The sequence below is a fragment of the Rattus rattus genome, chromosome 8 (genome assembly GCF_011064425.1).
Source record: "Rattus rattus isolate New Zealand chromosome 8, Rrattus_CSIRO_v1, whole genome shotgun sequence".
NCBI lineage: Eukaryota > Metazoa > Chordata > Mammalia > Rodentia > Muridae > Rattus > Rattus rattus.
Genome location: NC_046161.1, coordinates 60,120,801 through 60,147,978, shown reverse-complemented (window position 1 = coordinate 60,147,978; position 27,178 = coordinate 60,120,801). Strand labels below are relative to the sequence as shown.

The window sequence follows — 27,178 nt, the reverse complement described above, 5'->3', positions numbered from 1 at the left end:
GCCATCTCTCCAGCCCCAAATTTAAAATACTGCATTATATCTTACAAAACACATGAAAATCTCTATGAGAGTTATAGGAATCATGACTAACACTTTTCCAACCCTTGTAACTTCTTGCTCATCTGTTTCATATGATTTGGTATGTTTTGTTTTGAGACAGTCTCACTATGTAGTCCAAACTAGCATAGAACTCACAGCAATTCTCCTGCCTCACTCTCTTTAAGTGTTGAGATTATAGATATGTTGAGTACTGAAATGCTTTACGTATTAAATGTAAAAATATTGAAAAAACACAAAAAACTAAACATTATTACTACTCTGAAGAGAATGTGATATATGTTCACTATATTAACCCAAGTCTTTATGACAGTCTTAGGTAGTCCAGGCTGACCTTAAACTCTCTGGATAGCTGAGGATGATCTTGAACTCCTGTTTCTACCTTCAGAATGCCAAGATTATAGATGTATACTATAATGCTAAGGTTAGAATCCACATCTTAGAAAAACTAGGCTCCAGGATATAGTGGTCACTCCGCTGGTAAGGGTGCTACGGACAAGCCTGAAAACTCAAGTTCAATCTCTATTTGGTGGAAGGAAAGGATTGAGTCCTGATTACATGTACACAGTGTTACAATGGCATGCATGATCATATATACACATACAGTGTACACATACATATATACATACATAGAACATACATATGTGCATACATACAATGAAAAATAAAAGGTAAGGCTGCCTCCTCTGTGAGAAGCCTAAGTTCCTTGCTTTAACCCAGTTGGCTGAAGAGTTGATTCTTTTAATAGTCATGTGGTTAGATGTTACAGATATGAAAGGTTGTTAAGAGTTCACAGATTGCTGACACTAGTCTGGCTTTCTTTAATGCTTCCCGAGTACTGGGATAATGTGACAACACACCTGGCTACGTTAAGAGCTTTTGCAGAGGATAGAAGTTCCATTCCCAGCACACATGACAGCTCAAAGTTGGAACTCCAATTCCAGGGGATCTGGGGATCTCACACTTTCTTCTGGACTCTGTGGGCACCAAACCCACATGTGGTACATATACATAGGCATAGGCAAAAACACTCACATAAAATAAAAGATCTTTTAAAAATAATAAATGTTATTCACAAAGCATTTACATTGTATTGTATTAAGTATGACAATCTATAATGAGAATTTAAATTATACAAGAAGATATAGAATGCATGTAAGCGGGGTTGGGGATTTGGCTCAGTGGTAGAGCGCTTACCTAGGAAGGAAGGTCCTGGGTTCGGGTCCCCAGCCCCTAAAAAAAAAAAAAAAAAAATGCAAGAATGCATGTAAGCCTCATACCATTTCATGTAAGGGACTCATAAAATACCTATGGAGTTTGATATTTGTGAGGATTCTAGAGCCAAAGCGCCACAAATACAGAGACAATTATTATTTTAATTAGTTAATTAAATGTCTTAGTGTGCTTGGCCTATAGAAAGCACATGTTAGCCATAATCTCAACAATTCTACGAATTAGGTTTTCCCACTCCTTTTGATTTTGTGCTAAGTAATCAGGTTTAGGAAAGTTTTGAGGGTTTAGATTCAAGTAATTAATTAATCTAATTAATTAATTAAAGCCTATAGAACCAGATATTCTCAGTTATTCCCAGTCAAGTAATAACCAGGCCTGACCCTGCTTAGCTTCCAAGATCAAACTAGGCAAGTTTAGTTTGTGGGATTTTTGTTGTTGTTTGTTTTGTTTTTTAAGATTTATTTATTTTTATTTTATGTGCACTGGTGTTTTGATTACATGTATGTCTGTGTGAGGGTATCAGATCCCCTGGAACTAGAGTTACAGACAGTTGTGAGCTGCCATGTGGGTGCTAGGAATTGAACCTGGGTCCTCTGGAAGAACAGCCAGTGCTTCTACCCACTGAGCCATCTCTCCAGCCCCTGTGCTTGCATTTTTTGAGATAGAATCTCTAGGGTCTTAGTGTGTGGTCTAAGCTGACTTCAGCTGCATTATAAAACCTAGACTGACCTTGAACTCAAGACCCTCCTGCCTCACTCCCTAGAGAATTACAATTGCAGGTGTGAGACACCACACCAACTCAGAAATTGCTTTTTTCTCATCTTTCTGGCTGTTTTTCTGTTCCTTTTACTTTATCCAATTGCCTCAGGAACAAATTTCCAATTTATATTTCATTTTTAGGACACAATATCATGGCACTAAAAAGGGTCGTTAAGTAGGGTGTAGTCTGTTTTCTCCTGTTAGTTGAAAATAAATTGAAGAATGGAAATGACGAGGTGATATCCTTACACAGCTAGAGGAAATGTGAGGAACAAGCCTAAAATCAAAAAAACCCAAGGCAATACTGAGAACTGGATATCTGGAGACTTCAGTAGATCCCAGCTTCTCACATTAGTGTGTCATAAAAGCCGGAAGAAGACTTGATACTTACTCGAATCTCACTCTGTACCACCACCTTTTATCTGCTGCTTTGTGTTACTTAGTGGACTCTGTTTTAGTGAGGATTTAAAATCTGTGTTAGTTGCCTTTTTCCATTTGTTTTTTGTGGTTGTTTGTTTTGTCTTTGAGACGAGGTCTCATATGATCCCCGTTGGTCTTTAATTCACTACGGAGCTAAGTCTAGCCTTGAACTGGCCCTTCTGTTCCCACCTCTGTTGAATTTATTTGATGAAAGTGTTTATTGACCACCTACCAGTTGACAGTCCCTTCAGTGTTGTGAGGGAGACAAAAGAAAATCTGTCTTGAGATAGGGCTCTTTGCCAGCTTGCTGTCACATTCACATGCCCAGCGAGGCGGCCTATGGGATGAAAGAACTAAGTCACTGGGAATGCCCACATTCTAAAGCCCAAATTACAATCAACGGTGTTGTGACATTATGGATAGCATTTGGGTAGCACAGAAAAAGGTGTACTGCTGTTCTAGAAGCAGGTGCAGCCCTGAAAAACTAGGGGAAGAGACCTAAGGGAACGTGCAGGGCTGAGGCTGGTTTTCTCCCAGGCAACTTGTGCAGCAGTTAGAACACGCATTCTTATCGGAATTGGACAAATGAGGCCATTGAAATCCAGAGAGGCTGAATGACTTGTCTGGTTCATACAGGTATTAACCAGCTTCTAGTGAGAGTTCATTCTGTCACATCCGATTGCTCAACAAGTGAAAAGAAGCAACCTCTGAGTGGCAGTGCTGCTGGGTATGTGCTCACAACATGCCAGGCTGCCCTGTACCAGGACTCTGCATGAAGCTTTTATATATTAGCAGCACAGCATCGTCATCACTGTTGACTTAAATGAGGCTTTTTGAGGGAAAAAAATAAATTTTTAAGCTTTTTTTTCTCAGACTAAATAGGAACTTGAAAATTTTTCTTCATGAAATAGATGCTTTCAAAGACAGCTCACACTTCACTAATAAGCTACATCCTGGTAGATCAAGGCGTCAGTTTCAAGATCACATCATTGGAGGATTTCTCATTTGGATCACTTGAGACACGAGCAGGCTTTATTTTGGTTTTTTGTTTGTTTTTGTTTTCTTTTTCTTGATTTGTTTTGTTTGACGCAGAGGCATGCTATGTATAGTTTTGACTGGCCAAGAACTTGCTACGTAGACCAACCTGTTCTCGAATAGATGGGATCCTTTGCTTCCAGAGTACAGCTCTCTGCATAAACCTGACAGCCGCTGAGGTCACTTGTCTTCTAGGTGTAACACTTAGAAGAGCCATATAATCTATGACCTTTACCCCCTTAGCTGGTGATAGGGACCCTCTGTCAGGAAAGCATTTATGTGGATTCTACTCCACTGCTTCAGGTCACTCCCCCTGTTAAGTATGAGACAGCAAAAGGATGAGTTGAACCGCTTTTCCCACTGTGAGGGAGGTTCATGCTTTGTACTCAGCTAGTTAACAGGTCAGTGGAGTGGGTCTCCTACTGTGTGAAGTGCATTTCTGTATAGCATGCCCCTGTCCTTTCTTCTTTTCTGTTTATCTACAGGTCTGTGATCTTTAGAAAATGTATGTTAGTATCACACATCATAACCTACAAAGTTAGAAATATTAGCTACTTAAATTCTTTAGATAAATGTGTGTGTGTGTATGTGTGTGTCTGTGTGTCTGTGTATGTTTGTCTGTCTATGTCTACAGTATTCCCACTGCTTTCTTCTTAGAAAATAAAACTCTGAAGTTTGGAAATGTCCAGCGTCCTGAAGCAAGATAATTGAATGTGACAGGAACACAGTAACCAGAAGACCTAGGAGGCCAGGAAAGATTTGCAATGCAAATATAAAAATAAATAATGAGTGAGACTTCTTTTTTCTCTTACAGGGAAACTGGATTCCAAGATCCATCAAGGAGCAAAGAAGGGGTTAATGAAGCAGAATAAAGCTGTCTGACCCAGGAAAAAAGAAACTATACAACATAGTGGAGTCTTGTGTACTAAATTGCTATCCGCTGGTCCTTTGGGATGGAAGCAGTAGAAAGCTAAAAGGCTTGGCACCAGGCTTCGGTCTCTGAGAATTTTTTTCTTAAAGGATGGGATTCTTTATGTAGTGGGTCCAAAATCTTTAAATATGTTATTTATAAAAACTCATTTTAAAAATTCTAGGTCTTTGACATTTTTCTCAGAACTAAATTCAAAACAGGAAGGAACAAATTAGAAATTATTTTCCTCTGTGAGATTTGTATTTGTAATTAGGAAAATCTTAACATATATTAACATTTTTACAAGAGACTCTTTGAATTTAATTTTTTTTCTCAAAATAATAGAATGGAGAATATTAGGATGATGGAGGAGTCTTTGTTTAATATAAGCCTGTGATGAAGTGAGAGTGTTCTTACCAAATGTTCTGCTGTTGACATCTTGAGACTGGATCTCACTCTGTGACCCAGGCTTGCCTGGGACTTACAAAGTCCTCCTGCCAAAGCCTCTCAAGTGCCAATGTGTAGATCAATAGTGGCATGCTCAGCTTCTAACCAAGTCTCTCAGAGTGGAAGCTAGAGTTCCCATCCTTAGCAGGTTTTCTTTCGTTCTGGAAAAGATAACATGAAGACATATTTCTCTGTGCTTTAGTTTGAGAGCATGGCTTAGACTGGAAGTGAGGGAGCCGCCTGCCAGTGCAGCCTGAAGCTGCCTGAAGCTGCCCTGCTTATTGTGTTAGTGTTGGTTGCAAAAGTATCATGTAGATGGGACAATTAGAGAAAAACTAGAAATACAATCCTTTGGTAAATACATCAAAAAACCCTCTAATGTGGAAAGCAAGCCTTTTTAAAACTATAAATATCCTGAAAGCCATGCCTGGAAAAATAAGGATTGGTTTGAAGTGAGATTTTTCACTGGTCCCTTTAACCCTTCTCAGGAATCACTTGTTTCTGAGGCTCTTCTAAAGTGCTCCTGGGATCTCAGTTGCTGGGTCCTAGGAAGTTCATGATTTTAAATGTGTATGTTCTGCTCTTTAAAACACTACGACCACACTGGGGATGTTGAACTCCCTCCAGCAGTTTGTGTGCTTGACTTAAAAAAGAAAGAGCAAGTGAGAAAGAAAAAACAGTACCTTGTATTATGAAAAAGATTGATTTCCCTTTCTTTAATCCTCCATATTCAGCATTTATTTGCATTGAAATGCCTCCACTCGTCCACATCAATGCTCACTCGGCTGTGAACTGCTTGTTGCATAGCATTGGTCCTATGGGGACTGACCCCTCTGGATTCCCAAGGAAGCCCTATCAGATCCCTGTCCTAGTGGTACACACAGGCAGTACCCTCGCTTGTTCTGCTGGACCTCTGTGTGGAAAGTGGAAGAGGACAGTTAATGGCATGTACTAACCTCAGAGATGTCTTTTTGGCCTCTTGGAAACCCTACCATTGTTGAAGGCAAAACTGTGTTTATTATGTAGTTAATAGTTTACCAAGCAGTAGCACCTCAAATTCTATGCTGAAATTGTCTGGCTCTCTTAATATCAAAATAAAGTTGAAAGATAGAATGAGAAAAGACAAGGAAGGGGGGTTCTCTGCTCTTTTATTTGAAGACAGCCTTTGTACAGAAGAGTATAGATTACTTTGTCTATGTGGATAATTTGTGTGCACACCTTAAAAGAAAAAAGTCAGGAATGTCAACAGCTTACCTCCTCAGCCCAAGCTTTGCAAGTTTGTGAGAACCCACCTCAGCTTCTCAAATACACAGCCAGAACCACATAAATAAATGGCAGGGCTACTTGGAAACTTCTCCTTTTCATGGTTAGGCTGAGAAAGTCTGTCTTTGGTTCACATGGTAGTGGTAGTATAAGGTCTCTCTTCTGTTTGCTGAGACCCAAGGGAGGAAGTGTGGGAGAAGCTTGCGGGTAGATGGCCCTCAGTTGCTCACTGATGAATAGTATAATTTAAAGTCGGATGGAAACTCTTAGTAGCCTGAGTCCAAACTTGTCCAAGAATAGCCTGTTGGTGTATTATGACACTTCTCTCTGGCCCTGTTACACTGGGGTAGTTTTGCCTAAGGAAGTTCTGAGTTTCTGAGTTGCTTTTCTGTTGCTGCTTCTGTGTTCCCTTTTGAATGACTGAATTAAGATGCCATTAATTTATACAGTAAAGGAAATGGCTTTTTTTGTTTTTTTTCCAGACAAGACTCAGTTTCCTTTATTTGAGCTCATAATAGTGCATATCAGAAATTATGGACTTTGTCAGAGTTGATGAGATCTTATCCTTAGAGAAGTACTTAGAATAGTTAAGAATTTGGCCAGATATGGGAGTATACACCTTTAATCCCAGCACTCAGGAGGCTGAGGCAAGTGGTCTCTGAGTTCCAGGCCAGTAAAGGCTATATATATAGTAAGCCCTGTCACACAGGAAAAAAGAAAAAGAATTTGGATTTTTTTTTTCTTCTTCTTTAGCTAATACAGAGAACTAAGTGTCCTGTCTTTTCTTTTTAAACTGAAATTTTATTGTAAACCCATTTTTCCCCCTAGCATGTAAATGTGAGACACTTCAAAGATTACATTTACAAATAAGTATAGTTACGGGCTTCTATGATTTATGACACTTAATCCTTTCCATTTTAATTACTGTCTCTCCTGTAGCCCATTCATGTGGTGGCCATTTAATTTAGAGGATTTGTTTAATGCCATGTCGGGCCTAGCCACGATTAGATGGCATGGGGCTGTTCACTTGACCAGCTCAGCCACTAATCTGGAGAAATCAGCTAACTTGGGTCTGTCAGGCCGGGAGGACGGAAGTCAGTCCAGTGATAAAGGATATTTTCTTCCTTGAGATTCAAATAGCAAGCATACATCTGCTATTCTCAGCTTCTGTGAATGCGTTTGGGAGGAGGCGATCCACACCAACAGCTCCAAGGCAGCAAGGGATGCAGCCTGCAGAGAGCTTTTCTACTTCTCTCCTGCAGAGAAAAAAGAACACAGCCGAAGTGCCGTCCTCATCACAACGAACTTGAATAAATGTCCATTTACGTGTGTGAACACAAGAGAGGAAATGTAAACTGACAGGATGTTGAATTTCAGTTGTGAAGATGGGATAGCCCAGAAACAGATCCCAGTAAAAAGTACCTGAGATTAGAGTCAGGGAAAAAGGGGGAGAGGGGAGTACCCAAATCCACAGAGAGATGTGTCAGGAAAGAAGTTCTGGGCATGAGTAGAAAAGCACACATTAGACTTAAGAAGAGTCTAGTTGGACATGGTGGTTGCACACCTTTAGTCCCAGCATTTGGGATGCAAAAGCAGGTGGTTCCCTAGAGTTGTGCTGTCTAATATGGTAGCCACTGGCCACACTCTGTTTAAATTTGAATTAAATTTTAAGTAAAGCCTCATTTGTTCAGTCACTGTACCTTCAGTGCCCTAATAGCTCATATGTAGCTGGTGACTTCTGAACTGAACAGCAGGGGGCAGGGCTTAGCAGTCATTCCATTAAGGGCAGATAGCAAATGGCTTTGGTTTTATAAACCATTCAGTTTGCTGTTGAACTGCAAATACATCCATAGAGAATGTGAGTAAGTAAGCTTGGCTACATCTAGTAAAACTGTTTGTTTGTTTGTTTGTTTTTGGAGACTCTTTTTTGAGACAGTCTCTCTGTGTAAGCCCAGTTCAAGCCCAGGCCTAGCCTTGAATTTTAGCTCTCCAGCCCCAAGCTCCCAAGTGCTGGAGTCTGTACCACCACACCAGATTCATATAATTTTTGTGTTGTAAAATATATTCTTCTATTTAATTATTGTTAAAATGTAAAAACTAGTTTTTAACTCATAGGATTTGCCAAAACATGTGGTGAATCTGATTTGTTCTTTGAGCTATTATTTTGCCAATACTTGCTCTAGAGATATAAGAAGTCAAAACCTGAGATTCTCTTACTGTCTTATGCATTAGATCCTTGTCTTTAGTCAGAGTCAGCTAACTGATTAAAAGCTAAGTAGAACTGTTTACTTGTCCCCCAATTGTTTTAGTCTATTTCTACAATGTTTAACACTTAATTAAATCACAGAAATATAGAACACTCAACCCTGTTTTTCCTCTCTGTTAAGTAAACCCTCATTTTGTAATATAGCATATAGGTTGGAAAGTTGGCTGTCCCCGAGTCAGTTCTGTCCCTTTACTACCCAAGAACAGTGTGACTATTGACTAAAAGGGTATTATTACTTTTTCCTAGACTAGACGGGCTTAGTGTTCATCTTTAAGCTGTCAGCCCTCCCACCCTCCTTTTCTTTTTGTGGAGATAGCAAGGGAGAGTGAAGGGACCTTATGATTCACATAAGTCACATGCTATTTAGAATGGCACCAGTAAAGAATGCCCTTAGAATAAGAAAATAAAGGTAACTGCATAGCCCAATAAAATGTTAAGGACACAGGAAGAGCATGATGGGGGTTCTAGAGAATTAAGATAAACACTGGTTTGCTGTGGTAGGAGGTGGAAATCTTAGGTCATGAAGCTGTTTCATAAGCAACTGGTGGGAGGGCTCAATTACACATGAACAGAATGTCTACTGTGTAGGAGATGGTGTGCTGAGCAATCTGAAGATGGATAACAGGTTTAAAAGCCACAATCTATAGTGATGGGATGGTGGGATGGAGTGCAGAAAAGGGCTCAAGATAAAAAGCAGTAGGATTTAGTGATACTAGATGGTGAGGTGAAAAGGGACACAGAAGGCTCTAGAAACCGGTACTCTGTAGAGGAAAACAAACGGTAATCAAAAGACTTAAGACAAATAAAAAAGGAGTTTGCGGGCCAGTGAGATGGCTCAGTAGGTAAAGTTGCGCGCTGCCAAGTCAAAGGACCTAAGTTTGATCCCTAAAACCAAATGGAAGGGGGAAAGAAGCGACTCTCGAAAATTGTCGCCTGACCTGCATACGTGCGCCACGACACGTGTCCCGTCCCCCCCAACCCCCACCCTAAATTCTTTTCTTAAAATAGTTTGCCGAACTAAGCGGCAAAATGGATGAGACCATCAAGAGCTGTGCACTTGTCTTCTGTTCTTCGTAGATCTGTTCATGTTCAGATCCCATGGTCTCTCCTCTTTCCACGGTGAAAAAACATCTGCATTTAAGATCTAACGCTTCTCCAGAGACTTTTCGGTGAGAAGTCTTATCCAGCCAGAAATCTTTGCTCGAGGAGAGAGCACTGGGTTCAAACTGTCCAGCCCTGGCTTCTGAGCTTATCTTAGTTTCAACCCGCCCGCCAGGTTTTCCAGCATTCTTTTCTCAGGGCTCGCAGCAACAGCGCATTTAGAGACCCAGGACTTAGCTCCTACATCCAGGTTCCGGGTTTCCTCGCGCACTCGCCCGCTCCAGACTCCACAGCGCACGGAATCCGGATCCGAGAGCACGAGAATCCAGTGTCCGGGTCTTCCAGGCTGCCCTGGTTGTCCCGGATCGCGGCGGCGGCGGCGGCGGCGGCAGCGGCGGCAGCGGCGGCTGAGAGACCCGCAGCCCCGGACACAGCGGCCCCGGCCAGGCGGGGGCGGAGCGGCGCGGGAGGGCGGAGAGCCGGGGCGGGGGGGGGAGGGGCCGCGGCCCAGATGGCGGCCAGGGCGCGTAGCAGTGGTGGCTCTGCGGCCCGGGGCCCCGGGCGGGCGGAGGTGGCGGCTCCCGGGACCGGCCGCGCGGTGAGTCTAAGCTTTGTGTGGAGCCGGGGCTGGGAGGGGGGGAGGCGACGCCGAGGGAGGCCTGGCGCCGAGGGCGCGGAGGGCGCCAGGGCAGGGCGCCGGCGGAGGAAGTGGGGGTTGGGGGGGCCGGGGCGGAGCGAGGGGAAGGTGTGTGCGGGGAAAGCGGGGTCGTTGCGTGGGTGGGGGAGGGGGCCTGAGGTGAAGTTCAAAGCGTGGCCCGGGCGGTTCGGGCTGAGGGCGGCGGTACCCAGGATAGTCTCTGGTCTGGCCAGGTGGTAGGGGCAGGCCAGAGAGTTTTCTGAGGCTCCGCTGAGGGGGCCCCGGGGCGACTGGGGCTCGTTAGGGACTCGGGGGAGCGTCGGGAGCGGAGGGTTGAAAGCAGGACGTGTGCGCGGCCCGGGAAGGGGAGCAAGGTGGCTGGGAGCGTGCAGTCAGTAGGTTGTGGGTGTGTGCGCCTTCCCAGTCTTAGGTCACATTTACTCCTGTCCTTTTCTTCAAGATGGAGGGATCCCTAGGCCTGGACTTTAAACTGCTGTCCCTGTATCCCCGGGAGGGTTTGAGACCCTGTCCTGTTTGGAAAACCCATGCTGCCCTCTTTTCCCTTTATGTGTAATTACGGTTGGATCATCTCTGTGCTTTGCTCACATTCTCCTTCCTCCCTCTGGGGCTGAGGAGGAGGAGACACATCTGACCAATTAATGTGTGTTTGTGAAACAGGCAGCGGCAAACAGTCATTTCGGCTTCTAGGAATTAGGCTCACACAGGGTGGAGAGAGCAGAGCCCTTCAGGGGGAATATTTCTGAACAAATCACAGATGATTAAATTCTCTCAGAAACCGCTTCCTACCTAAACGAGAGTGGGAAAGATGGGGGAGAAAGCCTGTCTGTTTCCAGCCATGTGTCTAGAGCCCCAGGGGTTGAGGAGAGTCCCTAAGCCCCCACAGGCCTCTCTTTTCTGTATTAGGCTTTGCACTGCAGCCTTGAGTTAATTTCACCCCTGCTGCTTTGTCTTGGGGGAGGGAGTGCTGGTTTAGGCTGTTGTGAGAGATGACTGTTCTGCTGCTACACAATAGTCGTGTCATTTTATCGGGAGTGCTACCCCAGGGCTGAGAACTGTTGCAGCAGAGATAAACCGGTCCTTCTCACCCGCCTATTGTGTACACAGTGAAGGTCATAGGTTCAAGTCTTGTCTGAGAGCTTTGGATATGCTCCATCTCCCAGGCTCCTCAGTGCCATTTTCTTCCTTTTCCAGACTGGGGCTTGCCATTGGAGGAGGCCAGACAGAAAGGCTCTTCTTTTTGAGTGAGGAACAATGCAGGGCTCACTGGCACACATTTTTCAGAAGAATAGAGGATGCCAGCCATGTTGTGCCTGCCTCTTTGGTTAGCCTGTAACTAAGTTGTGGAGGAATAGCGTCTGGGACACGCCACCCTCATGCTTTGTGGCAGACCTTTGAGGAAGGTGACTGCAAGAAGAGGGTTCTGTACTTATATAAAACATCGTATTTAAATGTTTTTTGTATAGAAATGGGACTCTCCTGCAGTTATTTTTGTTTGTTCTCTTAGGAAAACCACTAAAGACCAGTATATGAGTAAGATAGGGGAGTCAAAACCAGTGCCCCTCCCCCAATAGGGACTAACTAGTTGCCCAGACTGGTCTCTAACTCAAAATCCTTCTGCTTCAGCCTGCTTAGTGCTAGCAATTACAGGAATGCACCTCTGCCCTGCACACAGATACCTTTTTAAATGGTGACTTCCTGGTGAATAATTGCATAACAAAAAAAAGCCGCTTTAATTTGCCCAAGACAAGCTTTGAAAACAAAACTTTCCCTTTATAATACAATACTTAAGGAGAGAAGATGATTCTCAGGTATTGTGGAGAGAAATTAGCCACAGAGCAGAACTGCTAAAAATCGTTTGGATCTAGTATTAGAGAAGGATAGGAAGAATCATATCCTTGACGGTGTCATGAAAGTCTCCAAGCAGTGTTTTGGTACCATTAAGTCTGCCTCTGTCTCTGTCTCGCTCTGTCTCTCTCAGTTACATATATATAATCGATTACTGCAAATATGTAACAATTACATATACACAGGGGATTGTCTTCAGTAGACAGTGGATAAAATAGCTATCTAACCATTTTCTGTAGTTTATCACTGAACGGGCACTTTGGCCTTTGGTTTTCAGTAAAGGTCTTTCAAGACAATAAGTGCTAATTGTGGTCTCTCCCACCATTTTCCTTTTATATCATTGAGTTTCTTTACGTTTAGATGGTGGGACTTTGATAGTAGAGAACAGGTTGTTTAGACACTTAATTTTTTTTTATAGTAGAACTGTCTTTAAGGCTTACTAAAGTATTGTCTGCCCTAGACTGTATGTCCCAGGCTTCTTAGCATGCCCCAGTGAAACTGAATTTAAGGCTTTTTTCTTCTTAGGCTGTTAGTGTGTTTTCTTGAGTGTTGCCAGTGAAGGCAGACCCTCTCATTAAGTTTGCCTTGATTAGATTTAGTAGTCTCAGAATTGGACCTTTGAGTGTGGCCATCCCTTAGATAGCATTTTGAGTGACTATGTTTCAGAAGTCACTTTGAATTCTTCACCTCCACCTTCTTGGTAGGAATATTTCCTTATGTGAAGTCTTTATAGCTAGACACATTAGTGCTTATGATTGTTGTGTGTGTGGATATGGCTCCTGTACTAGTATGTTATAGTTAGCATTTAGCAGCTAAATGCCTGGAACAGGATAATTTGTTGAGGGGTTACTGATTGCTCTGTTAAGTGGAAGTGCCACTCCTTATTTATCTGACTATCAACACTTGAGTTTGAGCTCAGGCATGGAGGATACAAACATAAGGGATATTTGTTCTCCAGTAGTTGCCTCTCACTTCCTCTCTCTACTTCTTTGCCAGGCATCTTAATATTTCCACTGCTCCAAAGGCAGCTTAGCAATTATTATTTTCATTGTGGAAAACCAGCGTGGATGGGACTCTGGCCAGGCATGGAGATAAGATAGCCTGTGGTTGTGTGGCAAGTTTTCTTTTCAGCGGCTTAATTCTCACATCTACTTTACTTTTTAAAAACAGTTTTCTTCTTTAAAAATAAAAAGAGCAACATTGCAATGAAAAATGAACAGAACACAAACTCACAGTATGTTAAGTAGCACCTTCATATCGCCTCTCTGGTAGAAGTTGGCTGTGACAGGCAGAGGGAAGATGGGAGGTGCTGATTGGCAGGCTCTGGGTCCACTCAGTGTCAGTGAAGGACTCTTTTCACTAGGGAACAGGTAATTCACCGAAGCACCTGCCTAGCAAGGCGTGTGGCGTCAGCAGCAGCTGTGCAGCTGAAGAGGGTTATTGAGCAGGTGGCTGAAGAATCACATGCCACACTGACAAGAAAATACTCAGTCCTGTGTGGCGTAGGCTCCGCTCACATGTGTGAAATTGCACTTTGTTTCACGTTTCTTAATGCCTATTGTTGATTTGTGAGTGAGCTGGTAATGGAATAGAGAAAAAAGATTCTTTTCTGATAGCATGCCTTAGTCATGGCCCTATGTGGCCCTATTGTACTTCTGGAAGTTCTGGCTTTCTGCCCCATGAAAGGGAAGGAAATAGTGGTAATTCAGTGCTTCTAGGACTTGCTTATTAGAAGGAAATGGGAAACAGAAAATGCTTTGCTTTCTCGATGGTGAAACAGCTCACTGGGAGGATCCCCAGATGGTTGTTTGCAAAGGGTCCAACTGACTTTGCTCTGCTAGGTCACCTGAAGCTCCTTATGCAAAAAATTTGCATGCTTCTATTTTACAGATATCATTTCCTCCACGAAGTTTGCATTTCTTCAGTTTGCAGCCCCCTCCATGCCTTTATAACTTTTTCTTGATCTTCCTAATGTTACTTATTAAAACCAAATTATCACCAAAGGGCCAAATGATGTTAAAGAGCTATTTCTATTAAATATTTATTTTAAAAACAATAAAATAAAAGCAACTACTGCATTTCCTGTGATTTGGAACAATATATTTTGAGGATTTCTGAAAATTCATAGATTTTTCTTTTAGATTGCTGTTACCGTCTTCAGTTAGCATGATTTTTCCATCTCCATGTTCATTGAGGCAGTTTGCTCTCTCATCTCTTTCTGAGATGGTGTCTTCCTGTGTAACCTGGGCTGGCATTACAAGACAAATACCACCACTCTTGGCCCCAGGCTAAAATTATGAACAAGTAACTTAATGTTTGTTTTGTAATAATATTCTATACCCATGGTCCTTCTCTTATCATGTACCCATACCCAGGAATGGGTATAGCCAAGAGAAGTCATAGGAATTGAATTCACAGAGTATCAAAAGGAAAGAAACTATATCAACTGTTCTAAAGTTCAGATGTCTTTCTCTGAGCTCAGTAGACCCAGTAGAGTGAAGGTTCTAATTTGTATGTGTGTGTATTTATGTTTGTATGTATATGTGTATGTATTTATTTGTGTGTGTGTGTGTGTGTGTGTGTGTGTGTGTGTGTGTGTGTGTGTGTCCCCATCTCTCCTTCCTTCCTGTGGCTTCTTGGGATTGAATTTAGGTTGTAGACTTGGAGAGGCAAGCACTGTCATGGGTTTGTTTTGTTTGAATTGTTCATAAACCTGCAGGACCTCTCCTGTCACTCTGTGGCACCTCCTTGTGCTGCCCCCCCTCCCTTATTCATCGCCCATCCTGACTCTTTGCCCTGAAAACTTCTCCAGCAGAGTAGAACACTAATTACTGTCCTCCTGTAGTCACAACCCAGACCCTCCCCCTCCCTCCTTCTCACCTCAATGTCCTCCCCTCCCCCTCCCTTGCTCTAACAGTAGTGGTTGGGCTGTGAGCAGCCAGTTCAATGAATGAGACACATCTAGATCCAAAAGAGTTGAGTTTTTCATGCTTCTCTTGCGGTTTGTTCTTGGGTCAGAGTTCAGAAATCGGAAATGGCAAATACCCATTACATCATATCTAGTCCAGCACTCAGGGCAAACCTTGGGTTTTTTCTCTTGTGTGATTTTTCCTTGGAGGTGAGAGCTGTCTGATACTAGGCAAGTTCTGAAATTGCCTTATTATGCTCTATGGTATTAATTCTCTCCTTCCACCATATTGGTACCAGAGAGTGGACTCATGTTGCTAGGCTTGGCAGCTCCCCTGAGCCATCTCTCCAGTACCTGTGGATAGCCGCATTGTTGTTTACATGTCATGTGGAGTATAGGGAATCCAGTTAGCAAATGGCCAGGGTAGTAGGTACCACACAACCTTTGGAATCAGATCACAGCCTGGAATCCAGATCTCTCTTAGGGTTACACTGTTAGTTAGGGTACATTGGATGCGTGGTACCACATTGCTTACCATTACCTGTATTTGCCCTGTTAATATATAGCTTACAGGTTTTTGGTGTGATGTCAGCACTATTCCTAGCAATGTTTCTAAGTGGCACTCTCTGCTGGTTTATAAAAAAATTAATCCTCCCAGCTTCTGCTCCTGTAATGATAACTCTGCGATTAATTATTAATTATTAAATGCCTAGACCATAAACTTTGGCTTATTCCCTGACTAGTTCGTAACTTACTTAACCCATTCATACTGTTCTATGTCTTCTGCATGGTTAGTTACCTCTCCTTCAGTACTGACCCACTTCTTCCTTCACATCTTAGTGTCTCCCTTAATTCTATCACTATTTCCCAGAATCCTCTCCCTACCAATGTCATACCTCCTGTTTCCTGCCTCAGCCATTAGCCATAAGCCTTTTCATTGACAGATGATGCTTATAAGAGATTCTCTCTACACTGATTGGCTATGAATAAACCTTGTAAGCTTCAGTTACAAATCCTGAAGTTTGGTGTGAAATTCAAATGCTTACCTTCAGTCTAGTACAAGGTTTGTTTTTAGAGCTTTAATATGTGCTTTCAGTTCAAACTTGCTGAAGCTTGCGTCCTCTTACTGTTCTTCCGATTTCTGTAATTCACGACTGTTGACTTAGCACCTCATCTGGCCAGTTACTGAAGAGCCTGCTTTTCATTTACTTGACTTTCTTCCTTTTTTTTTTTTTTTTTTTTAATGTCATGTCCATGGAAGTCAAGAGAGGGCATTCAATCCCTGGGGACTGGAGTTGGGGATCAAAGCCAGCTCCTCTGGAAGAGTAGTTTGTGTACTTTGTGCTCTTTCTTAAGCTCTGACCCATCTCTCTTGCCCTGTTTATCTCACTTCTTTTCTTAGCTGACCTAGCTCAGGTTTTCTCTTCTGTACATTTGTGCAGTAATCTCATGGCATGTTCTTTCTTTGTTCTGTACTACATGTTGCTGCCATATTATAATTAATTATTGTGCTAGGCCAGGCATGGTCCCTGTTCTACTAGGACATGTAGTCTAATGAGCAGATAGTCAACTAACGAATATGTAATTATGAATTTAAATGCTTTTAAAAGAAAATCACTTGGTTTTAGAATAAGTAACAAAGAAACCCAACATGGACTTCTGGGGAGGTGGGTTATTTTGTTTCTTTACGTTTTAACTATTTTTATTTTATGTATGTGAATGCTTTGCTTGCATACATGTCTAAGCACTTCATGCATACTCGATGCCCACAAAGGTCAGAAGAGGGCATTAGATCACCTGCAACTGGAATTATAGATGGCTGTGAGTCACCATGTGGGTGCTGGGAATTAAATCAAGGTCCTATTGATCTGTGCTCCTAACCACCTCACCAGTTCCCCAGCCCTCAGTCTCACTGATTTATTTATAGTCAGAATGCCAGTATGTAGACTTGACTGGCCTGGACCACACTGCTCAAACTCAAAGGGATCTGCCTGTCTGTCTCCTGAGTGCTGGGATTCACTAAAGGTCTGTGCCATCAAACCTGACCTAGCATAGATTTTTAAAATAGTAATTTGGAACATTTTTTGCCCTTACTTTAAAAAAATATAAATAAATCCAACCTACTAATGTAGGGTAATATTTAAAACTATTTGCTGGGCAGTGGTGGCACACAACCTTTAATCCTAGTACTTTGTCGGGGGTGGCCAGAGGCAGGTAGATGTCTAAGTTCAGTGTTTTCCTGGTCTACAGAGTGAGTTCCAGGATAGCTAGGGCTACACAGAGAAACCCAGTCTTAAAAAACCAAGATAAATAAGTGAATTGTTTAAATCATTTTTAAATCTCGTGTGTGTGTGTGTGTGTGTGTGTGTGTGTGTGTGAGAGAGAGAGAGAGAGAGATTTTTATGCGTGGGTGGGTGCCGTGGTACACATGTGGAAGTCACTTTTATTCTACCCTCTACTGTTTGTAGGTTTTAAGACGTGAACAGTTGCCAGCCTATGGGGAAGAGCCTTTAGCCAGTATACCATTCTCACTTGCTTCTTGGCTTATTGCAGATCTTTTTGTCTTGATCAAATCTGGCCTTCCTTGGCTTTATTTTATGTTTCCGTCTATCCATAGCTTTCTACGGCCATCCCGATAACTTACCCTGTGTCTTTCAGTTCGTTTTTCTTTCCTATTGGAATGCTCTTTTGTGCTTCCAAGACATTCACATCCCCAGTCCATACCTTCCTTTAAACTAGTACAATGCTTAGTGCCCTTCTGGAAGCCTTTTACCTACATTTTTACTCATTCTCCTATCTCCAGAACTGATCTCATTTTTCTCTATGTCTCTCTAGGTTTTTGGGGGCGGGGGATGGCTAAGATCTCTGTTACAGCACTTTATCACTTTATCATACACTGCCTTAAAGGATAATTATTTGTGGATGTATCTTTTTCCTGTCTCATTCTAAGTTCTGTAAGACAGCTCTGTCTTCTCTGTTCTTTTGTCCCCCTGTAATTCCTAGCCCAATGCTTTGAATATAATTATGCATAATTGTTTGCTGAATTGAATTAGACTTAGACTTTAAAAAAGAAGCAACTTCCTGTGATTTTTTTTTCAAACCTCTTTTATAGTAAAACAAATTCCATTCAACACATTTTACCCAAAAATGAATAAAGTAGGAACAAGGCAGACTGAATGGCTTAAGAAACACTTCTGATTCAAGAGCAGGCGTTGTCATCTTACTGTTGTGACATTGCTGGCTCCGTGCACCCTAACTTGGAGGAGGTGAGCTACTCACATGAGCAGCCTGGTTCTGCTAGAGAAATAGTACTGGGTACTCTAGGTCTTGCTGACCTTCTTAGGGGTTCGTCTCATTCTATTGGATTCCTACCGTATGTGAGATACTGTTCAGCTTCTTACGAGCTGTCTGTGAATAAGACAGACCACGTCAAAACCAGACACTGTGGATTATCTTTGTGAGTGGAGAGGTTTTTCTCTGAGCCCAGGCTGGCTTTGAAGCCTTCCTCCTGCCTGGCCTTCCGCAGTGCTGGGATTACAGGCTTGAGGCACTGCGTCTAGCAGGTTGTGTCTTCTAAAAGAATAAGCACAGTAAGCAATTATATAGTATTAAAAGGTGGAGGAATAATGTGGGGGAAGCAGACTGGGGTGAAGAGGCTGGAAATGGGATCAAGTGGGAGGTTAGCAGCTTTCAATGAGATTGGTTGGCGTTGGTGTTCCTGGATCGTTATAGACTCCTCAGATTGGTGGCTGATTTTCTGCCCAGCAGAGAGGAAGAGGCAATGTCTGCAGTTGTTCCAGCGTCCAGCTGACTCTGAAGGGAAATAGCTACTTGTTAAGTCTTTTCTGCTGGCTGGCATTCTTGGAAGTCAGTCACAGTGACAGTTGTACCCAGTCGTCTGGAAGACACCAGGGTTAGAAGCAGCTCCCTGAAGAATGGGATTTGCATTTCTGCTGGCTAGGCCTTGGGTGTCTGGAGTCATGGGTGAGTTAGGTCTCTAGATTTTCTCCTTTCTCAAGAAGAAAAGGCCAAAAATTTGACTGTCCTTCTTTCTAGTAAGGCTTCAGCAGGTTGGACTTAGCTCTTTAATCTAAGACCATGGCTCAGCAACATGGCCATGCCTATAGTCCTAGCACTTGGGAGGTGGAGGCGAGTGGGTCATGAATTAGAAGTCAGCTTTGACTACCTGGTGGGTTCTAGGCCAGCTTGAGTTGCGTAGTGAGGCCCTACATCACAAACTGGTGCAGCAGCTCAGGGGTAAAGGTACAGGATAGCCTGAGTTCAGTGCCCAGTACTCAGGTGGTGGAAGGAGAGAACCAACTCCTACCAAGCTCTTCACAAGAACTGTGATGCATACTTGTGAGCATGTGCATGCATGCGTGTGCACGCTCTATACACATATGCACAAAGTAATTTATAACAACAACCAAAAAAACCAAAACAAACTGCCTACTTTTAAAAAGTGAAGGTTGGGGTTTTTGTTTTCTCAACATGTAGGCTATGCCGTAGTAGGGTCACTACCTAATTGAGCAGTTTGCGAGTAAAGTCCAGGTACTGTGGTGTGTGTGTGTGCGTGCGTGCACTTTTGATTTCTACCCTTGACTTTCTAGCCTTTGTAGTTAATTATTTTTCCTATTACACCGTTGCCTTTTTCTTTTTCCTTTTTCCTTTTTTTCTTTTTTTCCCCTGAATAGGGTTTCTTGGCTGTCCTGGAACTCAATTAGACCAGGCTGGCCTCAAACTCACAGAGATCCTCCTGCCTCTGCCTCCCAAGTGCTGGAATTAAAGGCATGTGCTACCACTGCCAGGACCCATCACCCCCCCCCCTTTTTTTTAACACATGAAACTCATAGGAAAGGAAAGACCACTGTTTTAGTAACTTCTGGAAAGCTAATGTTTCTAACTAATAATAAAAGCTAGAATATCATATTTTTGTCCTTGGTTTGTGTTGGTGCAATTTGTAGACATCTCATCATAGCCTCTCGGTTCTATTTTATGACATTGAAAGTAGCTGTTTTAGTCACTCTTCTGCTGTTGAAGACACACCATGGCTCTTATAAGAGAACGAACTTAACTGGGTTCTTAACAGCTTCAGCGGCTTAGTGCAGTATCATGATGGCTTGCAGGCCATGGTGATGATGATAGGTAGAGATCTATTTTCTGAACCACAGGCAGAGAGACAGATTGTACCAGCTATAGGCTTTTGAAACCTCAAAGCCTACTCCCCAGTGACACACTTTCTCCAGTAAAGCCACACCTACTCCAACAAGTCCATACTTACTACTCCTTCTAATCCTTTCCAACAGTTCCATTCCCTGTGACTAAGCATTCAAATATATGAACCTATGGGGGCCATTTTTATTCAAACCACCACTGTAGGTGAGGTGCAAGGCAGTGTTAGGACCTGTCTGCTCTGTTTTTAACTGTGTATACTACCAGATTATACAGTTGTAGTGTACAAGAGGACCTATTAGTCGTTATACCAAAATAGACTCTTTATGACACATAACATTAAAATGTTTTTTGTGTTGTTTTTGTTTTTGGGATCAAACACAATGCATTTTGTGTGTCAGGCCAGCACCTTACCTCAAGTTCCTGTACTGCCAGGGCTATACAGAGAAACCCTGTCTTGAAATAAGAAATCAAATAAACAGAAACCTTTATTATATAGAGAGAAATTTCAAATTTGTCTTTCTAGTTTTGCTTGATTTTTATGTTGCACCCAATTGGTTGCAATCCCAATCCCAGGCCCTAAAAGTTCTTTTTTTTTTTCTTTTCTTTCAATGTTTATATTTATATGTGCATTGGTGTTTTGCCTCATATATGTTTGTGTGAGGATGTCAGATCAGCCTAAAACTGGAAGAGTTGCAGGCAGGTGTGAGCTGCCATGTGGATTCTGGAATTGAACCCAGGTCCTCTGGAAGAGCAGCCAGTGCTCTTAACCTCTGAGCCATCTCTCTACCCACTCACCACCCCTCAAGTTCTGAAATTCACATCCATGCTAAGGAAAATCTGTTACTTTTAGGCAGTCTGTAGACTCTAATGGCGAGTGTCTAGGCAGACTTCCCATTGCCTTTCTTTGAGGGTCTTTTGTATTTGATACCTGAAGGAGCCACACATTTTCAGAATGTGTAAGTGGTAGTTCCAGGTAATCCAGAGCTAGATAGAAATATACTGAATATAGGAGATAAAAGCTACAGTTGGGTGTGGAGTCACATGGCTTTAATACCACTACTTGGGAGGCAGAAGCAGGTGGATCTTTATGAATTTGAGGGTTTGTGGCTAGCCTGATCTACATAGTTCCTGGACACACAGAGCTATCCCAAACCTATCTCAACCACACAGTCCTGCCCCCAAAAGAAATATCAATATTTGAAGTTAATGTTAAAGCAAAGGATTAAAGGGACCTGTGATGGTTTGAATGTGCTTGGCCCAGGGAGTGACACTATTAGGATATGTGGCCTGGTTGGAGGAAGTGTGTCACTGTGGGGGTGGGCAAAGAGAACTTCCTCCTAGCTGCCTGAGGATGCCAGTCTTCTCCTGGTAGCACTCAGATCAGGATGTAGTTCTCAGCTCCTCCTGTGCCATACCTGCCTGGATGCTGCCATGCTCTCACCTTTATCATGATTAATAACTGACATCATGATTATCATAATAATTAACTGAACCTTGGAACCTGTAAGCCAGACCCAATTAAATGTTGCCGTGGTCTTGGTGCCTGTTCACAGCAGTAAAACCCTAAGACAGGACATACAAAACAGATGGTTACTCTCAATAGTTTAGAGAGTATGGGAGGGAAAAGGAGTGTCTTGAAAAGTCACAGAAAAACAGATCGGGTGCAGCATAAAAATCAAGCAAAACTAGAAAGACAAATTTGAAATTTCTCTTTATATAATGAAGGTTTCTGTTTATTTGATTTCATATTTCAAGACAGGGTTTCTTCATACACCCCTTGCAGTCCAGGAACTACTTGGTAGATGAGGCTAGCATTGAACTCAGAGATCCTCCTGCCTCTACCTCCTGAATATTGGGATTAAAGGTGTTGTGCTGCCGCCACCTGGCTATATTTTTTTAGCAGGCTGAGGCATTAGGATTTCAAGCAGAAAGCCAGTCTAGGTTATATAGTGAAATCCTCTCAACAAACAACAGCACTGATAAAAATGGGAAGGCAGCAAAGTGGGCATGGTGTCATGCACCTGCAGTCCCAACACAACTGAGTCAGGATTGCTGAAAGGTGAAGGCCAGGCAAAGCGAGACCCTGTCTAAAAAAAAAAAAAAAAAAAGAGCAGATGACTTGACTTGAGGAGATAAAGGCACCTGACGACCTGGGTTCAGGTCTTAAAACCCATATGGTGAAGGAGAGCACCAGTTGTTATCTGACCTCAACATGCACATGCCTACACATACACAGGTAGAGCTGCTAGGATAAGTAATAACAGATGTCTATCTGTGTTTGTCCTTGGTTATTACATGATGCATATGTACATACATATAGTCATGCTGTGGTAGATCCACCAAGGTCAGAGAACAGCGTGTGGGGCTTAGGGTTCAAACTCAGGTTGTTAGGCTTGGCAGCAAGCGCCTTTACCTACCTCAACAGTCTGTGATTCTTTACCTTTTCCTTTTTCCATTGTACCATGCTGTTTACCTCCAAACATCATCTTGATGATAAGCCCTATATAAAAGCATTTAGGTAATGCCTTCAGTCTTATTGAGCATTTGAATAGATGCATTTGTTATTTCTGTTTTCTTTTGCTTTCATCCTGTTTGTATGTGGCATGTATTTCGCGTGGCATGTGGTCAGAGGACAACTTCGTGGAGTTAGTTCTCTCTACTTGAATGTAGTTCCAGGATTGGCACACGATTTTTACCAACAGAACCATTTTGCCAGCCCAATAAATGTTATCCGTAAGTGAAGTATTAAGGGTCTGAAAGCTGAACTGTGGTGGTGCACACCTTTAATCCCAACACTTTAATCAGGAGGCAGAGGCAGGTGGATCTCGAGGATGAGTTCGAGGATAGCCTGGTTTACCCAGTGAGTTACAGGACTACCAGGGATACATAGAGAAATCGTGACTGGAAACCCACCCTCCACCCCTTAAAAATCCTAAGGATCTGGTTCCATTGGTAAAGTGCTTTTCATGTAAACATAAAGACCAATAGTTCAGATTCTCAGGGCCTGTGTAAAAGCTGACTGCAGTAACATGTGTCTGTAACCCCAGTAACATTGTGGCTGTGGGGTGGGGTGGGAGTGGGGATGGGGATGGGGATGGGGTGCGTGGGTCCCTGCCCCAGTGTAAGTGGACAGCGATAGAGGAAGATGCCTTCTCAAGCACACTGTGTACAAACAAGTGCAGTATTACAGTTCTTCTGTGACATTAAGGTGTGATGTGTGTGCATAGGTGCTTTCTATCACTCTGTCCTGTTTGTTTGGCATGAGGTTTCTCCCTGAACCTGGAAGCTGGCTGGGTTTTTTTCACCTAGCCAATGAGCCCAAGTATCTGTCTCTGCGTCACTCAGTGCTGGCATTACAGCAGTGAAAGAGGCCATGCTTACACAGCAAGCATTTCTAACTGCTGAGACACTTTTTTTTTTTTTTTTTTTTAATTAATGAGACAGGGGTCTTGTGTAGGTCGGGCTATTGAAACTCACTATGTAGCCAAAGATGACCTTGGACCTCTTAAGCTCAAGGATTATTTTATTGGAATTTAAAAGAAAAGCAGTACAGGTTAGGTAAAAATCCTGGCAGCCATTAGGAGGCGAGAGAGAAAAGGTCTCACCTTTTAAATTAATCATGGAGTAGAAATAGAGATCGCTTATTAAGGAAGGAAAACATGCTCCCAAGACTAGAAGTGGGCTAGTGCACTGAGGAATGAACCAAGAAGTGTGACCTTGAGTTCTTAGTCCTCCTGCTTCCACTTTCCAAATGTTAGAATTAGAGAAATGTACCCCCAGACAGATAAGAATTTGAAGCCCTTTGAGGTTTTATTTCAGGACTACATATTATGAGCAAAATGAAACATTGGTGAACCTCAGAGTGCAAGAATTGAATAAAAAAATAACAGAAAGTCTCAAGCACTTTCTCAGGATGAGTAATTTCTAGTTAACAGTGGTAACTCCCAAATGAAACTGAAAGCTCTGGTAAGAGATTCCTAGAAAAACTGGGTCAGTGTGCTGCCTGGGAAATGCTGGGCATCATTAGGACATAATCAGAACTAAATAACAGTTTTCCCACTACATAAAACTAAGACGTGCCTAATATGTGTTACCGTCTTGTTCTGGTTGTACTTTGTGCTCATGGAAGTCAGAAGATGGTGTTAAATCCCTTGCAGCAAGAGTTACAGATGGTTGTGGGCTGCCATGTGGGTGCTGGGAATTGAACCCAGGTCTTCCACAAGATTTGTAAGTGTTCTTAACCGCAGAGCAGTCTCTCAAGCTCCTAACAGTTTAAAACCTGTTTCCTCCTCATCTTGCTGACAGTTGTGTGCTGTGCTGCTATACTTGCCCACATCCAAACCCCAGAGCTCGTTTCTATTTGTTGATTCATGTAGAGACTGGGTTTCACATGCTGTGCCTCACCTCACATTACTTATAATCAGCAGTTACTCTGAACTTCTGGTTCTGCCTCTACTTCCTTAGTGCTGGGATATCTTTCTACGCTTGGTTTATGTAGTGCTGGGGATTCAACCTAGGGCTTGGTATATACTAGACAGTCGCTCTTCTAACTGAACTACATCCCCAGTCGTTGTCGTCCACCACCACCACTACCATCAATTTCACCATGCTGAGAATTGAATGAGCACCTGGCCTACCACTGCAGTGCGTTCCTAGCTTCTCTGTTTAAAGAGATTACTAAGCCTTGCTGAACCATGGAATGAACCTGTAGGTTTGATCACCAGTTCTTAGTGTCCATCCTATATTTGACTCAGAATTCCCTCTCAAGTCAGAAGTGAATTCATTATACTTAAGTAGCTATCTTTATAAATGCTAAGTAACTAAAATGTGTTAACTCTACAGTTGGAGAAATTTAAAAATAGTTTTGTAAAACTTGTGTGAGAAGAGAGAACGTGTGAATGAGGATGCGTGTATGCCGCATGTGTGAAGGTTAGAAAACAACTTTGCGCCAGTTCTCACCTTCTACCTTGTTGAGATACGGTCTCTTGTTTTTACTGTTGTGTTTTACGCCAGCCTAACTGGTCCATGAGTGTCCAGCTGTCTCCTATCTCCTGATCGTCCTGTTCCCACCTCCCATCTCTCTATAGCAGTGATGGAATTTCAGATGCATACCACTTCAGGGTTTGGTTTGGGTTTCTAGTGGTTTTTTCCCCTGTATTTTGAAAGATATTAATGAATAGTAATAGAATAGCCTCTCCCAATTACTCTCCCTCTGAATCCTTTCATTTTTCCCACCACAGTCTCGAATTGATAGCTTCTTTTTCTTTGATTATTATTGTTACACATATGGACGTGTGTGGGTGTATGCACAGACACAGGCACACAGCCTGCTGAGTCTGTTCTGTTGTTGGTGTGTATATGTGGTTACAAGGCTGACCACTTTGTTGAACAACCAGTAAGGAGGCTCATCTCTAGAAGAGGCTAATTCTTTCTCTCTCAGCAGTTATTAGTGTCTGAAGTTCTTTGTCTAGGAGTGAGCCCAAGCAAAAATCTCCCCTTTTCACATTAACATGCCCATTGATAGTGCCATTGTTCCAGTCTTGGGTTTGCAGCCATTTCTAGGAGAGAGCGTTTCACAGCTGGCGTCATAGTTCCTATGAAGTTCTTCGAGCCATAGATTACAGGAGCTTCAGTGTGGATGTATCCACTGGGTCTGGGCTCCCCACAATCTGTTGATCTCTTTCTTGTGTCCTGTTGTGGATTCCTGTGATGGTCTCCGTTTGATGGAAAGAGGTTTCTTTGATGAGAGGTGATTAGCTATATGTGTTCAGGAAAGGGGGCTCATGCATAAAGAGCTTAATTTTTATTTTATGTTTATTTTTATGTGCATGGGTGTTTTGTTTGTATGGATGACTGTTGACCACTTGCCTGCCTGGTGCATGTGGGGGACAGAACATAGCATTATATCACCTTGAACTGGAATTACAGGTCCTTTACAAGAACAGCTATTGGTCCTAGAGCTCTCTTACCAGGCCCTACTATGTTGTTGCTGTTTGGTTGGTTGTTCTCTTGGTTTCTTTGTTTCTGGCTGTCCTGGAACTCATTCTGTAGACCGGACTGACCTCTAACTCAGAGATCTGCCTGCCTCTGCCTCCCGAGAGCTGGGATTAAAGGTGTGCACCACCACCACCCAGCTGTTTTTTATTTTACAAGCAACTCTGTTGCATTAAAAGTTGGGTCTAATGGACACTGACAGAGCTTATGCTGTACCTGATAGAACTGAAGGAGAACAAAGCAAGCCAGATGGCTTCACTGCCAAGGGAGACAAGAAAAGGAAGTTCAGAGTCTCTCTCCTGCAAAGTTAAGATGTCATCTGGGAATCTCCAGGAATTATTGGCTCCCACCAGGATAGCATGCCAGTGTTAGGAAGTCTGAGGTAAAACCACAGGATAGTTCTGGTGAGGGCTCACTCTGTGCTCAGAAAAGATCTTTTCCTGCTATATCCTCATATGACGGAAGAAGGAGCAGAAGAGAATACCAGCATTATTAGTTTGTTTGTTTGTTTGTTTGTTTGTTTTCTAATGCTGGGTTCTGGGTATCAAACCTAGTGATTTTACCCACTTAACTGTCTTCCCCACTTGCAGGTCAGGGTTTTTAAAGACTGGAACTCACTTAATCCTGATTCTGTTTCTCATGTGTTGGGATTATAGGTTTTTAAAGTAGAAAAATAGATTTTTTTCTTTAATTTTAGTTTTTAGTTTTTGTTTTGTTGGTACACAAACTAACAGGTTTCTTTATAGCTTGTTTGTTTGTCTGTTTGTCTGTCTGTGACAGGATTTTTCTGTGTAGCCCTGGCTGTCATTGGCCAGGATGGCCTTGAACTCAAAGTTCCACCTGCCTCTGCCTCCCAAGTGCCTGGAATCAAAGGTGTTCTTCATAGAATTTCTATATACTTCTTTTTCCCCTGTTTTTTGGGGGGATGCGTCTCATTATGTAGCCTTGGCTAGCCTGGAATAGTATGTAGACTAGGCTAGCCTTGAACTCAAGAGATTCACCTCTGCCTCCCCAGTGTTGGAGGTAACTACTGGTTCATACTCCATTTTGATTGATGTCTACTTCATCTTCCTGCCACCTACCCACCTTTATACTTCTATGCCAGAG

At 42.7% G+C, this 27,178-nt stretch overlaps 2 protein-coding genes across 2 annotated transcripts in view; both read left to right on the top strand.

Moving 5' to 3' along the window:
- Trip4 (thyroid hormone receptor interactor 4) overlaps positions 1-5,991 on the top strand; it is a 77,761-nt gene extending 71,770 nt beyond the window's left edge. The window contains exon 14 of the mRNA XM_032909423.1: positions 4,319-5,991. Coding sequence (XP_032765314.1) covers positions 4,319-4,386 — 68 coding nt within the window. The 3' untranslated portion in view covers positions 4,387-5,991. The remainder of the gene's footprint in view (positions 1-4,318) is intronic.
- A 3,996-nt stretch (positions 5,992-9,987) lies between these two features.
- Positions 9,988-27,178, top strand: part of Znf609 (zinc finger protein 609) — a 133,651-nt gene continuing 116,460 nt past the window's right edge. The window contains exon 1 of the mRNA XM_032910414.1: positions 9,988-10,089. The gene's annotated coding sequence lies outside the window, so the exon portion shown is untranslated. The remainder of the gene's footprint in view (positions 10,090-27,178) is intronic.